The sequence below is a fragment of the Oryctolagus cuniculus genome, chromosome 17, assembly GCF_051225735.1.
Source record: "Oryctolagus cuniculus isolate XC-2025 breed Fujian yellow rabbit chromosome 17, ASM5122573v1, whole genome shotgun sequence".
NCBI classification, from domain to species: domain Eukaryota; kingdom Metazoa; phylum Chordata; class Mammalia; order Lagomorpha; family Leporidae; genus Oryctolagus; species Oryctolagus cuniculus.
The window spans coordinates 23,884,448-23,900,997 of NC_142883.1; the positions used below are offsets into that span (position 1 = coordinate 23,884,448).

The following is a 16,550-nucleotide window of genomic DNA, read 5'->3' on the forward strand; positions in this document are numbered from 1 at the left end:
GTGCAAAGACCCAAGCACTTGGGCCATCCTCTGTTGCTTTCCCAAGCACATTAGCAGGGAGCTGGATCAGAAGGGGAGCAGCTGGAACTTGAACCAGCACCCATATGGGATGCCGGTGCCACAGGAGGGGCTTAACTAGCTTTGTCACAGCACCAGCCCCAGGATATATGTTTTTCAGTATATCTGATACTTAAGTATTGGAGTAAATTTGTTTTTGACTAATATGCAAATATACTATAAATTTTGAGAATCTAACTCTCCTGGATTTTAAAATTGTGTTTTCTCAGGACTTTAAGAAAGGAATGAACATGTATTTAACCAAGTTCCAACAAAAGAATGCTGCCACAGGTAATTTTTAATAGCTTAAGACAGAAATGGGAAGAAAGGGTTGTTACTCTATCCAAGATGAGGTATTTCTAACAAGCTCCTGGGTGAACCCAGTGCTACTGCTTCATGGGCTGTACTTTGAATAACAGACCCACCATTTAACATTCTGTGTGTTTCTTGTCATTATTTATGAAAAACAGTTGGCAGTTCAAATCTATTTCAGTTACTGTTACTCAGCTTCATTCTCTTCCAGAATGTCCAGACCCCTCTGTTTAGTCCTTATTGCCCTTCCATAATCCAGGCTTCATCCTCGCTCAGCTGGAATCGTCAGTTGCTGACGAACTCAGCACGTCCAGCCCTGCTCCACTCCCTTCAGTTTTATGTCCTACACACTGACTAGAGTTGTCTTGCTATAATGAATGAGTGATTTTTTTACCCAACTTATTAAAAATCTTTGATGCTACGTTACCTTCTCAGTGAAGTCCATACTTTTAGTCATACAGTCGTAAGCATTTCAGCCCCTGCCTACTTTTTTAGCCTCATTTCCTGTTACTCACACTCGCATGCTGGTATCTCTGATGTTCGGTTTTTTGAATAACATATTATTGCTACTTTCTGTCTTACACTTTCCTGTTTGTACATAGACCATTTTTTCTGTCTGCTTAGAATGTCCTTTTTGCCTTGTCTGATGAACAACTCATCTTTAAGATGCAGACTAAAAGTCAGTTCTTGCAAAGCCTGTGTTTACTTCGGAGTTTCCCAGTGCTTTTCCGCATGCTTGCCACCATTACAGTATAGATCATGTTATGTTTCCGTCCAGCTCCTCCCACCACTGTGGTGTTTGACCTTATGAATATTGCTTAACTTCAGTTTGTTGAATGGATATAATGGCTTTAAATTCCTGAATATTTAGCAGTGATCTTGAACATGTTTCTGTTTGTTTCTAGGTTTTCTTGTTTGAACTCATTTGTCATTTATTATAACTTGTACTTTTTCTTATAAATTAAAATGGTTAAGTACATCTTAGAATAAAAGACCAATTTTTATTATAGGGTTTACTTAGTTGAAGGGAGAAGGGGCAAGAGGAACATTAACTTTATTCACTGTTTATTTCTGGAACCTAAAAGAACTAAAGAACTGGTCAGCAATGCAGTAAACAAAATTTTTGGTTTATTAGAAAAATGGAAGTATAAACATTTTAGATCATCATTGTGTTTGTCTTCTAGAGGATCTCTGGGAAAGTTTAGAAAATGCTAGTGGTAAACCTATAGCAGCCGTGATGAGTACCTGGACCAAACAAATGGGCTTCCCCCTCATTTATGTGGAAGCCGAACAGGTAAATTGGAAACATCCCTTCCATTTGTCTGATATTGTATTAAATGAAATTCAGTGCTTGTTAATAAATTTGTTTTCTCTGTTAAGTTTTCTAATGACATTTAAACCAGCCCTTGGACTCTTTCTTCAATGACTTTGTAATGAAAATGACTTTTCAGTGACTCTATATCATTAAAATAATACATGCTTAAGACATAAAGCAAGATGTTGTCTGCTTGTCTTTTTTTTTTTTTTTTTTTTTTTTTTGACAGGCAGAGTGGACAGTGAGAGAGAGAGACAGAGAGAAAGGTCTTCCTTTGCCGTTGGTTCACCCTCCAATGGCCGCCGCGGCCGGCGCGCTGCGGCCGGCGCACCGCGCTGATCCGATGGCAGGAGCCAGGAGCCAGGTGCTTTTCCTGGTCTCCCATGGGGTGCAGGGCCCAAGCACCTGGGCCATCCTCCACTGCACTCCCTGGCCACAGCAGAGGGCTGGCCTGGAAGAGGGGCAACCGGGACAGAATCCGGCGCCCCGACCGGGACTAGAACCCGGTGTGCCGGCGCCGCTAGGCGGAGGATTAGCCTAGTGAGCCACGGCGCCGGCCCTGTCTGCTTGTCTTGTTCCCAGGGAAATGACTGTAAATCCACTGACATAATTCTAAATTTACCAGGTGGCATTTATTCTTAGAAATGCAGGTTGGCTTAATGTTTAAAAGATATCAACATACTAATTCATAATCACTACATTAAAAGAATTTAGTGGGAGAATCACATAATTTAAGTAGATGCAGAAAAAGTGTTTGGTAAAATTTAACATGCATATAGAATATTCAATAGAGTTGGGTTTTTAGGGACCAGCACTGTGGTATGGTGGGTTGGGCTGTGGCCTGTGGTTCCAGCATCCCATGTGGGCGGTGGTTGAGTCCTGGCTGCTCTGCTTCCAATCTGGCTCCTTGTTGATAAGCCTGGGAGGTTGGCATAGGGTGGCCCAAGTCCCTGGGCCCCTAGTGTTGATGTGGGAGACCTGGTGAGGGCTCCTGGCTTAGGCCCAGTTGTTGTAGCCATTTGGGAGGTGAACTAGCAGATGGAAGATCACTGTATCTTTCTCTCCCTCTCCCTCTTTCTGTAACTCTGAATTTCAAATACATAAGTAAATCTTAAAAAAAAAGTTGGTTTTTAATGTTGGCCAGATGGCAGTGTGATTTTGATTATAATCATACTCATTCTCTGAACTGTTAATTGAATTCAGAAAGCAGTACTTCAGAATGAGTTATGCCCCAGAGGACTGAGAATTACACTTTAACATGTATTACCCTTGAAAAACTTTATCTTGGTTCAGTTTCATCCTATAAAGTTGTTCTCTTAAATTTCTCTGCTGTGGTTTTGTGAGCTGCATGGGGAATTGCTTACTGGTCATTTCTTAGGGAGAAGGTGTCAGCTCTTGTGTGTGTGTGTGCGTGTGTGTGTGTGTGTGTGTGTGTTTTCTTGTGATCCTGCAAAGGCAAAGCTACAGAGAGAGAGAGAGAGAGATCTTCCATCTACTGGTTCACTCCCCAAATGGCTGCTGGGGCTGGGCCAGGCTGAAACCAGAAGCCAGGAGCTTCTTCCGGGTCTCTGATGTGAGTGCAGGAGCCCAAGGATTGGGCCATCTTTGACTGCTTTCCTGGCCTCATTAGCAGGGAGCTGGATAGGAAGTGGAGCAGCTAAGACTCAAACTGGTACCCATATGAAATGCCAGTGTGGCAGGCTACGCTATTTTATAGTGCCAGCTCTGAGTCTATTATTTTTGATGACTGATGGAACTTGTCAGTGACACTTCATGTAGATTGACAAGTTGTTTTCTCTCTGACTCAGATTTTAAGAATATTTACATACAAAGGTAATTGTTTCATCTCTGAGGATTTCAGTCCCTCAAAACTATTAAGCTATATAATGATTATAAGGTGGGCCATTAAGCCATAATTTTTTTTTCTCAAGTAGAGCACACTTTCAGAGAGATACAGAGTTCTTCCATCAACTCATTCACTCCCTCAATGCCCACAATAGTCCAGACTGGGCCAGAATGAAGCCAGGAAACTTGAACCCAGTTGGAATCTTCCACATGGGTGGCAGGCACCCAAGAACTTGAGTTACCATCTGCTGCCTCCCAAAGCGTATATTTAACAGTAAGCTGGATAAGAGGTGGACCTGTGACTCAAAGCCAGACACTCTGATATGGGACGTGGGCATCCAGCACACTTTAAGAGCCTAACAGTCGGCTGGCGCCGTGGCTCACTAGGCTAATCCTCCGCCTGTGGCGCCGGCACCCCAGGTTCTAGTCCCCGTTGGGGCGCCGGATTCTGTCCCGGTTGCTCCTCTTCCAGTCCAGCTCTCTGCTGTGGCTGGGAAGGCAGTGGAGGATGGCCCAAGTGCTTGGACCCTGCACCCACATGGGAGACCAGGAGGAAGCACCTGGCTCCTGGCTTCGGATAGGTGCAGCGTGATGGCCGTAGTGGCCATTTTGGGGGTGAACCAATGGAAGGAAGACCTTTCTCTCTGTCTCTCTCTCACTTTAAAAAAAAAAAAATAGTACTAGCAACAAGATCAAGGACTGTTTCTGTTTGAACCATGGGCATTAACAAGTGAGAAACAAAGGGATTCCAAGTAAAAATGTTTATCCATAAAAACTACAAAACTCAAATACAATGTAATTTATCAAGATAATTGCCTCAATTAAATATAATTCTATTCCCAAAGGAAAAAAAATAAAGAAATTAAAAACAGAACATGATAGTCTTATCAGTTAGACCAGAGAACACTCATCCCACTTCTTCCCCTTGTTGAAATTCGGTTAACTTTTCCATCCTGTTACCTTCAAGGTCTTGCTTTCTTGGTTTTATGCCTGCAGTCACAACCAAACTCCATTTTACATTATAATAGAAAGCCTGCCCGTGACCCTTAATTCTTTTTCATCTTACATCCCCTAAATTTAAATATTTTTGCTTTATTTCTGAATGAGTTTTAAAGTCAGTTTTCAAGGAAATCTATATGATGTAGTATTGATGTTTATTAATAATTTTTTGGCATCAATATGAAATGCTTCCTTACTGCAACTTTTATTCTTAGTTTTTCAGTTCTGTTTCTTGAATTCCATTTATCCATGAAGGTCACTAGCTCAATTTTATGCTTGATTTGTATGACCTTAAATCTGCTACATCTTCTGTTTTTGAAATCTTCTAGGATGTAGTCACTATGATAAATGAAAAGAATGTATTTTTTTAAGATTTTATTTATTTATTTGAGAGGTAGAGTTACAGGCAGAGGGAGAGACAGAAAGTTCTTCCATCTGCTGGTTCACACCCCAAATGGCCACATTGGCTGGAGCTGCTGCAAAGCCAGGAAAAAGGAGCTTCTGGGTCTCCCACGTGGGTGCAGGGGTCCAAGCACTTGGGCCATCTTCTGCTGCTTTCCCAGGCCACAGCAGAGAGCTGGGTTGTAAGTGGAGCAGCCAGGACTCAAACAGGCACCCATATGGGATGCTGGCACCAGAAGCGAAGGATTAACATACTGTGTGCCACAGCGCAGGCCCCTAAAATGTATATTAAGATACTTATAAAACGTGTACTCAGCATTGATGCTTCTGGCTTGTCAGTTACTTGCAGCCTCTCCCATCCCCACTATTTGACTTTCATTGCGTAAACCTCATCCTTTGAAAAACAAGGTGTATGTGCTCAGCAGCACATGTACTAAAATTGGAATGAAAAACAGGGTGTGTGTTTCATGTTTATCAACATGCTAATCTTAATGTTGCTACTTCTAGCACTGGGAAAGACTAAAGACATAACCTTTCTCTGTAAAGGCTAATATAACTTGCTGTAGCAGTATTTATTGTTGCATATACCCTTGAAAAGTAATGCTTTAAAGCTTTTAGGATCCTGTTTCTATCTGGTTACATAAAAGAGCATTTCAAAAGGTTTGTGGGAAATGAAATTAAAAGATAAGTTTATTTCAGTACAAAAAATTTAAATCTATATGTACATATAAGGTATCTTCAGAAAATTTACATAAACAGTGTCTTATCAAAAAACCAGGCCTTGGGGCTGGCACACTGTGGTGTAGCAGGTAAAGCTGCCGCCTGCAGTACTGGCATCCCATATGGGTGCCGGTTCAAGTCCCGTCTGCTCCACTTCTGATCCAGCTCTCTGCTATGGCCTGGGAATTCAGTGGAAGATGGCCCAAGTCCTTGGGCCCCTGCACCCGCTTCGGATCGATGCAGGTCTGGCCATTGCAGCCAATTGGGGAGTGAACCAGTAGATGGAAGACCTCTCTCTCTCTCTCTCTCTCTCTCTGCCTCTCCTTCTCTCTTTTTAAACTCTGACTTTCAAATAAATAAATAAATCTTTAAAAAAAAAAGAAAAAATGCATGGATTTTAAAGATTATTTGCACCAAAATCAATATACATTTTAATTGTTTCCCACAAACATTTTGGAGTGCCCCTTCTCTTCTGAGATCATATTATATAGGACTTGGTCCTTTATTTAGAGTGTTGTTATTTTGAGGCCAACATGAAGAATGTGATTTTTTTTTCCCCACCATTCTGTAGTATCATCTCTATTACCATGGCATTGGGTTTACTCAAGAATTTGGTTTGTATTGGTTATCACAGAAATGCTGTCCTTACCCCTCAAAAAGTGTTTATACTGTTACAGCCTTTGTTTTCTTCTTTAGGTGGAAGATGACAGATTACTAAAGTTGTCTCAAAAGAAGTTCTGTGCCAGCGGACCATATGTTGGTAAGCAAACGGCTATAAGTGGGAGCTGATCAATGAATTTGGATACTATACTAGAAGGAACTATTCGTAGTATTTAGTTACTTTCATATATTTAAAATTTTTTTTCTTTATTTTACATCAAAGACAGGAGAGAATTTGTCTGCTAGATTCATTCCCAAATGCCTGCAACAGCTGGGCCAGGCCAGGCCAAGCCTAAAGCTGGGAACCAGAAACTCAATCCAGGTCTCCCATATGAGTGTCAAGAACCCAAGGACTTGGCCAGCGCCACGGCTCACTGGGCTGATCCTCCGCCTGTGGCGCCGGCACCCTGGGTTCTAGTCCTGGTTGGGGCGCCGGAGTCTGTCCCAGTTGCTCCTCTTCCAGTCCAGCTTTCTGCTGTGGCCCGGGAGTGCAGTGGAGAATGGCTCAGGTCATTGGGCCCTGCACCCACATGGGAGACCAGGAGGAGGCGCCTGACTCCTGGCTTCGGATCGGCGCAGCACGCTAGCCGTAGTGGCCATTTGGGGGGTGAACCAACGGAAGGAAGACCTTTCTTAAAATAAAAAAAAAGAAGGAAATAAAAAAAAAAGAACCCAAGGACTTAAGCTATCACTGCTGTTTTCCAGGATGTGAATTAGCAGGAAGCTGGACTCAGAAGCAGAGCCAGAACATGAACCTGAACATTCCAGTATAGGATACTGCTATCCCAAGTGACACTTAACCACGACACTAAATGCCTGCTCCTTTAAAATATTTTGTTAATATTTTCAATTTTATTTGAAAGGCAGAATGAGAGGAACTTTCATAGATTTTTGAAATTCCATTTTTCTTTGTGTTGCTGAAGGCAATAGTGAAGGATAGAAACACCCAAGAGGTGTTTATAACCTTAGTGTGGCAGAACTCTTCTTTTAATTCTTAGTAAAAAAAAAGCTCAATGCTTATTTCGATTTATTATATACCAGTCATTGTGCTAAGCATTGTAACCTATTATCTTACTTTATACTCTTTTTTTTTTTTAAAGATTTATTTATTTATTTGAAGTTCAGAGTTACAGAGAGGCAGAGGCAGAGAGTGAGAGAGAGAGAGAGAGAGAGAGAGAGATCTTCCATCCACTGGTTCACTCCCCAAATGGCCGCAATGGCTGGAGCTGGGTTGATATAAAGCCAGGAGCTTCTTCCGTGTCTCCCATGCAGGTGCAGGGGCCTAAGCACTTGGGCCATCTTCCTCTGCCTTCCCAGGCTGTATCAGGGAACTGGGTTGGAAGTGGAGGAGCTGGTGCCATGGCTCACTTGGTTAATCCTCCACTGCTGCGCCAGTATCCCATATGGGCGCCAGGTTCTAGTCCCAGTTGCTCCTCTTCCAGTCCAGCTCTCTGCTATGCCCTGGGAGAGCAGTGGAGGATGGCCCAAGTGCTTGGGCCTCTGCACCTGCATGGGAGACACGGAAGAAGTACCTGGCTCCTGGCTTCGGATTGGCGCAGCGCCAGCCATGGCGGCCATTTGGGTGATGAACCAACGGAAGGAAGACTTTTCTCTCTGTCTCTCTCTCTCTCTTTGTAACTACCTGTCAAATAAATAAAATAAAATAAATTTAAAAAAATTTTTTAAAAGAAGTGGAGCAGCCAGGTCTCTAACCAGCACCCATATGGGATGCTGGCACTGCAGGAGGTGGCTTTGCCCGCTACACTACAGCGCCAGCTTCTATTTTATAGTCTTATCATCTTTATAAGGTAGGTAATGTTGTTTCCATCTCACAGATGAGGGAGTTAGCACAAATAGATTAGGTAAAACCACCTATCCAATAAGTTAGAAGAATAGGAGACGGGTTGGTGTTGGCACCTGCAACACTGGCATCCCATATTGGCATTGGTTCATGTCCTGGCTGCTCCACTTCTGATCTTGCTCCCTGCTAAAGCCTGGGAAAAGCAGCAGAATATGGCCCAAAGGTTTGGGCCCCTGCCACCCATGTGGGAGACCCAAATGAAGGTCGTAACTCCTGGCTTTGGCCTGGCCCAGCCCTGACCGTTGCGGCCATCTGAGGAGTGAACCAGCGGTTGGAAGATCTCTCTCTCTTTCCCGCTCTGTGACTCTGACTTCCAAATAAATAAATCTTTTTTAAAAATTTAAAAAAGAGGAGACAAAAAAATTGTTGAACTCAAATATTAATTGAAAAAAATTTTTAAATGTTTCTCTCTATATTTCTTCTTTAAAATAGTAGTTTTCCAACGGAAGGAAGACCTTTCTCTCTGTCTCTCTCTCTCTCACTGTCTAACTCTGCCTGTCAAAAAAAAAAATAAATAAATATATAGAACAGTAGTTCTCAACTGGGAAAGGTATGTATCAGAATCACCAGTGCCTTGTCATGTTATACACTGAATGTGATATATTTTACTAGGGTTTAAGAGGTGTGCCTTCTACCTTTAACCTTCCTTAGCATTTAGAATTACTCTCTTAACAAGTAGGTCTGACAAGTCAGATCACACATTTATTACTCAAATAAATTCCCGACTAGGGTGGAGGTGTGATGCAGCCATTAAGTTGCCATTTGGGGCACCTCCATCCCATATCTGGGTGCCTGATTCAAGTCCTTGTTACTCTGCTTCCTGCTAACGTGCACCTTCCCAGGCACCAGGTGATGGCTCCTATACATGGATTTCTGCCACCCAAGTGGGAGATCTGGATTGGGTTCTGAGCTCCTTATTTCAGCCTGGTTCAGCTCTGGTTGTGGGCATTTGGGGAATGAACCAGCAGATTAAAAAAAACAAAAACAAAAAAAAAAACTCTCTGTCTCTTTTCTGTCTGTCTGTCTTTCTTTCTTTCTTTTTTTTTTTTTTTTTTTTTTTTTTTTTTTTTTTTTTTTTGACAGGCAGAGTGGACAGTGAGAGAGAGAGAGACAGAGAGAAAGGTCTTCCTTTGCCGTTGCTTCACCCTCCAATGGCCGCCAGGGCCGGTGCGCTGCGGACAGTGCACCGCGCTGATCCGATGGCAGGAGCCAGGTGCTTCTCCTGGTCTCCCATGCGGGTGCAGGGCCCAAGCACTTGGGCCATCCTCCACTGCACTCCCTGGCCACAGCAGAGAGCTGGCCTGGAAGAGGGGCAACCGGGACAGAATCCGGCGCCCCGACCGGGACTAGAACCCGGTGTGCCAGCGCCGCAAGGTGGAGGATTAGCCTAGTGAGCCGCGGCGCCGGCCTCTTTTCTGTCTTTCAAATAAAATGAAAATTAAAAAAAATCCAAGTGTCATGGTTGCTATTTTTAGCCCCATAACTGTATAATCTACATTTTAGGCTCTTCTCTTCTCTTCTCTTCTCTTCTCTTCTCTTCTCTTCTCTTCTCTTCTCTTCTCTTCTCTTCTCTTCTCTTCTCTTCTCTTCTCTTCTCTTCTCTTTTCAACAGGCAGAGTGGACAGTGAGAGAGAGAGAGACAGAGAGAAAGGTCTTCCTTTTCTGTTGGTTCACCCCCCAATGGCTGCTGCGGCCGGCACACTGCGCTGATCTGAAGCCAGGAGCCAGGTGCTTCTCCTGGTCTCCCATGCAGGTGCAGGGCCCAAGGACTTGGGCCATCCTCTGCTGTACTCCTTGGCCACAGCAGAGAGCTAGACTGGAAGAGGAGCAACCGGGACAGAATCCAGCGCCCTAACTGGGACTAGAACCCAGGGTGCCGGCGCCGCAGGCGGAGGATCAGCCTATTGAGCCGCAGCACCGGCCTGTAGGTTTTTCTAAAGCTTTGTGACTAATACAGGTAATATTAAAACCTATAATATCCCAGGTTCAGGGAGACATTGCTAATTGATGGTTTAGCCTGATAGCATAAAACTATGTAACTTATTTAAATAGCTCCATTAATGGACTGCACAAGGACATCCGATTGTTTAGTATTTTATTTTTTTCAATTTTTTTACATCAATCCACAGGTTTTTTTTTTGTTTTTTTTTGTTTGTTTGTTTTTTAAGATTTATTTTATTTATTTGAAAGAGTTACAGAGAGATATAGAGACAGAGAGGTCTTCCATCTGCTGGTTCACTCCCCAGTTGGCTGCAATGCCTGGAGCTGTGCTGATCCAAAGGCAGGAGCCAGGCGCTTCTTCCGAGTTTCCCATGTGGGTGCAGGGACCCAAGGACTTGGGCCATCTTCTACTGCTTTCCCAGGCCATAGCAGAGAGCTAGATCGGAAGAGGAGCAGCCAGGACCCAAACTGGCGTCCATATGGGATGCTGGCACTTCAGTCCAGGGCTTTAATCCGCTGCACCACAGCACCGGGCCCCCCTGTTTAGTATTTTAATGTAAACTCTGTTTTACTGTCTGATATCTAAAATAGTGTTTTTGCCTAACAAAAGCTTTGGGCTTTATTTGTTTAATTTTTATTTATCTTTTTTCCTTTTATTTGAAAGGCAGAGAGACAGACAATAGGAGGATCTATCTGCTGGTTCACATTCCAGGTGCCCACAGCAGCTGTGGCTGGGCCAGCCTGAAGCCAGGAGTCTTCCAGTGTCAGTGGCAGGGACCCAGCTACGTTAGCCATCCCTGGCTGTGTCCACAGTGTGTGTTAGTTGGAAACTGGAGTGGGAAGTAGAGCCTCTGGTGGGGGGTGCAGACATCACAAGCATCATCTTGACTGTTGTGCCAAATGTTTGTCCCAGCTTTGGCTTCTAGATAGGATTCGTCAGTGATGAACACAGCAGTTCCAACAGTGTCCTGTCATAGCAATAAAAACCAGCTCTTCAGGGGCTGGCATTTGGCTTAGGGATTAAAATCCCTGCATCCCACATCTGAGTCCCTGGGTTCAATAAATTCTAGCTCCTTATTCTAGCTCGCCACAAATGCAGACAGTAATACCTCAAGTAAATGAGTCCTTGCCACCAGACCTGGATTGAGTTATCAGCTCTTGGCTTTGGTCCCAGCCATGTCAGCATTTAGGGAATGAACCAGTGGATAGGAGCTCTCATGTTTCTCTCTCTCTCTTTCTCTTTCTCTCTCTATGTCTCAGTCTCTTTGTCTCTCAAATAAATAAATACTTTTTTAAATTAAAGAATCAGCCCTTCAGTGTCTCAGTAGTATGTATACCTATTTTGAATTTCACCTAAGAATTTGTTTTGAAATGCTGTGTGGGGGCCAGCACTGTGTTGTAGTGGGTAAAGGTGCCGCCTGCAGGGCCAGCATCCCATGAGTACTGATTCGAGACCTGGCTGCCCCACTTCCAATCTGGGTCTCTGCTATGGCCTGGGAAAGCAGTAGAGGATGGCCCAAGTGCTTGAGCTCCTGCGCACGCGCGGGAGACGTAGAAGACACTCCTGGTTCCTGCCTTCGAATCGGTAGTAAACCAGCAGATGGAAATCTCTCTCTTTCTACCTCTGCCTCTCTGTAACTTTGGCTTTCCAATAAATAAATAAATCTTTTTTTGAAAAAAAAAAAAAAAAGAAAGAAATGCTACATGAGCCCTTTCTCCTCAAAATTTATTTGAACCGTAAAATCATTGGTATCCCTATTGGTCTATAAAAGGAAAACAAGTTAAAATCAATACATTAGGGGCCGGTGCTGTGACTCAGCGGGTTAATGCCCTGGCCTGAAGTGCCGGCATCCCATTTGGGCGCCTGTTCTAGTCCTTGCTGCTCTTCTTCTGATCCAGCTCTCTGCTATGGCCTGGGATAGCCCAGTAGAGGATGGCCCAAGTCCTTGGACCCCTGCACCCATGTGGGAGACCCGGAAGAAGCTCCTGGCTTCTGGCTCCTGACTGTGGATCGGTGCAGCTCCTGGCCGTTACAGCCAGCTGGGGAGTGAACTAGTGGATGGAAGACCTCTCTCTCTGTCTCTACCTCTCTCTGTAACTCTTTCAAATAAATAAACTAAATCTTTAAAAAAAAATCATTGCATTAGTGATTCTTTAAGTGAGTTAACTGTTCTCTTTTTTTATATGCTATTGAAATTTTGTTAGGAAATTGTCTCTTGTTAGCACTAATATTCATATTACCTAGAGGAAGAGTTCATGTACTAAGAATGAGCTGTTGACTCAAGAGTTAAGACTCAAGCCTCTGATTAGGACACCAGGCCTCTCTCTCTCTCTCTCTGTCTCTCTCTCCCTTTTTTTTTTTTTTTAAATAAAGATTTATTTATTTATTTAAAGAGTTAAACAGAGAAGGAGAGGCAGGGAGAGAGAGGTCAGCCATCCGCTGGTTCACTCCCCAGTTGACCACAATGGCCAGAGCTGGGCTGATCCAAAGCTAGGAGCCAGGAGCTTCTTCCAGGTCTCCCACGAGGGTGCAGGGGCCCAAGGACTTCAACCGTCTTCTTACTGCTTTCCCAGGCCTCAGCAGAGAGCTGGATCAGAAGTGGAGCAGCTGGGACACGAACCGCGCCCATATGGGATGGCAGCACTGCAGGTGGCACCTTTACCCTTTATGCCACAGTGCTGGCTCCTCTCTCTCTCTTTTAAAAATTGATTTATTTGAAAGGTAGAGTTACAGAGAGAGAGAGAGAATCTTCCATCCACTGGTTCATTCCCTCAAATGACTGCAACGGCTGGAGCTAGACCGATCTGAAGCCAGGAGCTTCTTTCTGGGTCTCCCACATGGGGTGCAGGGGGTCTAAGGACTTGGATTATCTTCTACTGCTTTCCCAGGCACATTAGCAGAGAGCTGATTTGGAAGTGGAGCAGCCGAGACAAACCAGCACCCCTATGGGGTCCTGGCATTGCAGGTGGCGGCTTTACCTTCTGTTCCACAGTGCTAGTCCTGTCTCTCTCCACTTTACCATCTGTTTCTCCCTGTGCAAAATTATTTGTCAAGTTTTATGTGTGTTCTGTTGCTTAGGAGAAGATTGTCCCCAGTGGATGGTTCCTATCACAATATCTACTAGTGAAGACCCCAACCAGGCCAAACTGAAAATTCTAATGGACAAGCCAGAGATGAATGTGGTTTTGCAAAATGTCAAACCCGACCAGTGGGTGAAGGTAAGTCCAGAGATGGCATAGCTGTTTTGCTTTTAAAGATTTATTTATTTATTTATTTATTAGAGAGGCAGAGAGAGAGAAATCTTCCATTCCACTGGTTCACTCCCCAAATGTCCACAATAGCTAGTGCTGGGCTAATCCAAAGCCAAGACCCAGGAGCTTCTTCTGGTCTCCCATCTGGGTACAGGGGCCCAAGGACTTGGGTCATTTTCTACTACTTTCCCAGGACATAGCAGAGAGCTGGATTGAAAGTGCAGCAGCCAGGAATCGAACCGGCGCCCATATGGATGCCAGCACTGCAGGCAGTGGTTTTACCCACTACACCACAGCCCTGGCCCCAGCGTAGCTGTTTTTAAAAAGATGATTGTTACTGTCACTTTCTTTATTCAAATTGTTTTGTCTAGCCATTTGCCCTTGTAGGTAAGGGAGAGGTAGCTAGGTAGACAAAAAGGGATAGGACTAAGGAGGAAAAGCAAATGGAAGGCTGTGTATAAAATCACATTAACCAGAACATTTGTAGTCTCTCAACTTCAAACTGCCCTGTCTTGTAATGACATGTTAACTTCAGTGATGTGTTGTCATCATATGTGCACAACTGTAATCAAATGAGATCAGACAAACATAATGATCAGTTTGTGTTACTGAAATGTGACATTCCTTTAGCAAAAATACCTGTGGGTAAGTGTGATTTTTCATTATTCTATCTTCTGCACCTTCATAATGAAATTAGCTCTTACAGGCGCCAGCACTGTGGCACAGTGGGTTAAAGCCCCAGCCTGCAGTGCTAGCATCCTGTATGAGCGCCGGTTCATGTCCAGGCTGTTCCACTTCCGATCCAGCTCTCTGCTATGGCCTGGGAAAGCAGTAGAAAATGGCCCAAGTCCTTGGGCCCCTGCACCCGTGTGGGAGACCTGAAAGAAGCTTCTGGCTCCTGGCTTCAGATCGGTGCAGCTCCGACTGTTGTGGCTATCTGGGGAGTGAACCAGCGGATGGAAGACCTCTCTCTAACTCTGTCTTTCAAAAAAAAAAAAAAAAAAAAAAGTTGTTAACTCTTATAGACTCTTCTCCAGGGGTGAAAATTATACAGCATTTCAGACTTTTGCACTTTTCAGAAAAGAGCTATTTTTCTGTTTTTATTTGTAAAATATATTTTAAAATATACTTAGACTATTTATTACTGTTTTATTATATATGAAATTATAATCTGAAAGTATGCAGCAGTAAGAAACATTTCTTACAAATGGGCAAAAGGTATATATGCTGATTTTTTTTTTTTTTTTTTTATTCATTTGAAAGATTTGCAGAGAGAGCTTCCATCTGCTGATTCACTTCCTAAATGGCCACAATGACCAGGACTGGGCCAGGCCAAAGCCAGGAGCTGGAGCTTCCTCTGGATCTCCCACATGGGTGCAGGATCCTGATCACCTGGGCCATCTTCCACTGCCTTTGCAGGTGCATTAGCAGGGAGCTGGATTGGAAGTAGAGCAGCTGTGTCTCAAACCAGCGTCCATGTGGGATGCTGGAGTCGTAGGCAGAGGCTTTACCTGCTACACCACAACACTGGCCCCTATGATTTTAATTAGGTAAAGGAAAAAAAAAAAGGTTATTCCTACAGTAAAAGATAAAGGAAATCAATAAAATAATTGCATTAAATTGTGGGATAGATTCAACTCCCTGCTAATGCATCTGCTAATACTTGGGCCCCTGCCACCCAGGAGGGAGACCCTCCTGATGGAGTTCCTGGCTTCTGGCTTCATCCTGGCTCAGCTCTCACTGTTGTGGCCATTTGGAGAGTGAACCAATGGATGGAAGATCAATCTCTTTGTTTCTGCCTTTCAAATAAATATTTTTTTTTTTTACTTGTGAGATAATTTAAAGGATGTTAATAGGGGCCAGTGTTGTGGTACAGTGGGGTTAAACCACTGCCTACAACACTAGCATTATATACCAGTGCTGGTTCAGGTCATGGCTGCTCTACTTCTGATCCAGCTGCCTGATAATATGGCTGGGAAGGCAACAGAGGATAACCCACGTACTCGAGCCCCTGCCACTCTTGTGGGAGACCAGCATGGAGTTTCCCTCCCTCCCTCCCTCCCTCCCTCTTTTTCCTCTCTCTCTCTCTCTCTCTCTCCTTCCTTTCTCTCTTTTTCTCTCTCTCTTTTTCTTCTTTTTTTTTTTAAGATTTTATTTATTTGAGAGGTAGAGTTACAGACAGAAAGAGGGAGAGACAAGAGAGAAAGGTCTTCCATCTGCTGGTTCACTCCCCAGATGGCTGCAAAGATAGCTGCAATGGCCAGAGCTGAGCTGATCCGAAGCCAGGAGCCAGGAGCTTCTTCTGGGTCTCCCATGTGGATGCAGGGGTCCAAGCACTTGGGCCAACCTCCACTGCTTTCCCAGGCCACACAGCAGAGAACCGGATTGGAAGAGAAGCAGCCAGGACTTGAACTGGCACCCACATGGGATTCTGACACCACAGGTAGAGGCCTAGCCCACTATGCCACAGCACCAGCCCCAGGTAGGGGTTTCTGACTCTTGGTATCTGCCTGGCCCATACCTGACTATTGTGGCCATTTGGGAACTGAAAAAGCAAATGGAAGGTCTCTATCTCTTCCCTCCTTCCTCTCTCTCTGTGGATCCACCTTTCAAATAAGTAAGTAATTATTTAAAAATACATACTGTAAACAGGGGCCGGCGCCACAGCTCACTTGGTTAATCCTCCACCTGTGGTGCCGGCAACCCATATGGGCGCCGGGTTCTAGTCCCAGTCGCTCATCTTCCAGTCCAGCTCTCTGCTGTGGCCCGGGAAGGCAGTGGAGGATGGCCCAAGTGTTTGGGCCCCTGCACTCTCGTGGGAGACCAGGAGGAAGCACCTGGCTCCTGGCTTCGGATCGGCTTGGATCGGCTCTGGCTGTAGCAGCCATTTGGGGGGTGAACCAACGGAAGGAAGACCTTTGTCTCTGTCTATCTCTCACTGTCTAACTCTATCTGTCAAATAAATTTAAATAAATAAATAAGTAAGTAAATAAATATACACTTGCCTTTAAAATATACAAAGAGTAAAGTATGTATATATAATTATTTTACCATTAAACTACTGTGTATATAAATATTTTCAAGAAAGATTTTTGGCTGTTGGTAAATGACCTATAGAAAATAATTGTCCAAATATGTGATATTGCCTTTTGGCGCCACATAATTCTTTTTTTTTTTTTTTTTTTT

The 16,550-nt window shown here is 44.1% G+C and overlaps 1 protein-coding gene across 2 annotated transcripts in view; it reads left to right on the forward strand.

The window, feature by feature from the left end:
- Positions 1-16,550, forward strand: part of NPEPPS (aminopeptidase puromycin sensitive) — a 113,156-nt gene that overhangs the window by 74,851 nt on the left and 21,755 nt on the right. For both annotated transcript variants that reach the window (XM_002719328.6, XM_089318085.1), the window contains 4 exons: positions 288-348; positions 1,554-1,663; positions 6,347-6,410; positions 13,192-13,331. In XM_002719328.6, the coding sequence (XP_002719374.2) occupies positions 288-348; positions 1,554-1,663; positions 6,347-6,410; positions 13,192-13,331 (375 nt within the window). The remainder of the gene's footprint in view (positions 1-287; positions 349-1,553; positions 1,664-6,346; positions 6,411-13,191; positions 13,332-16,550) is intronic.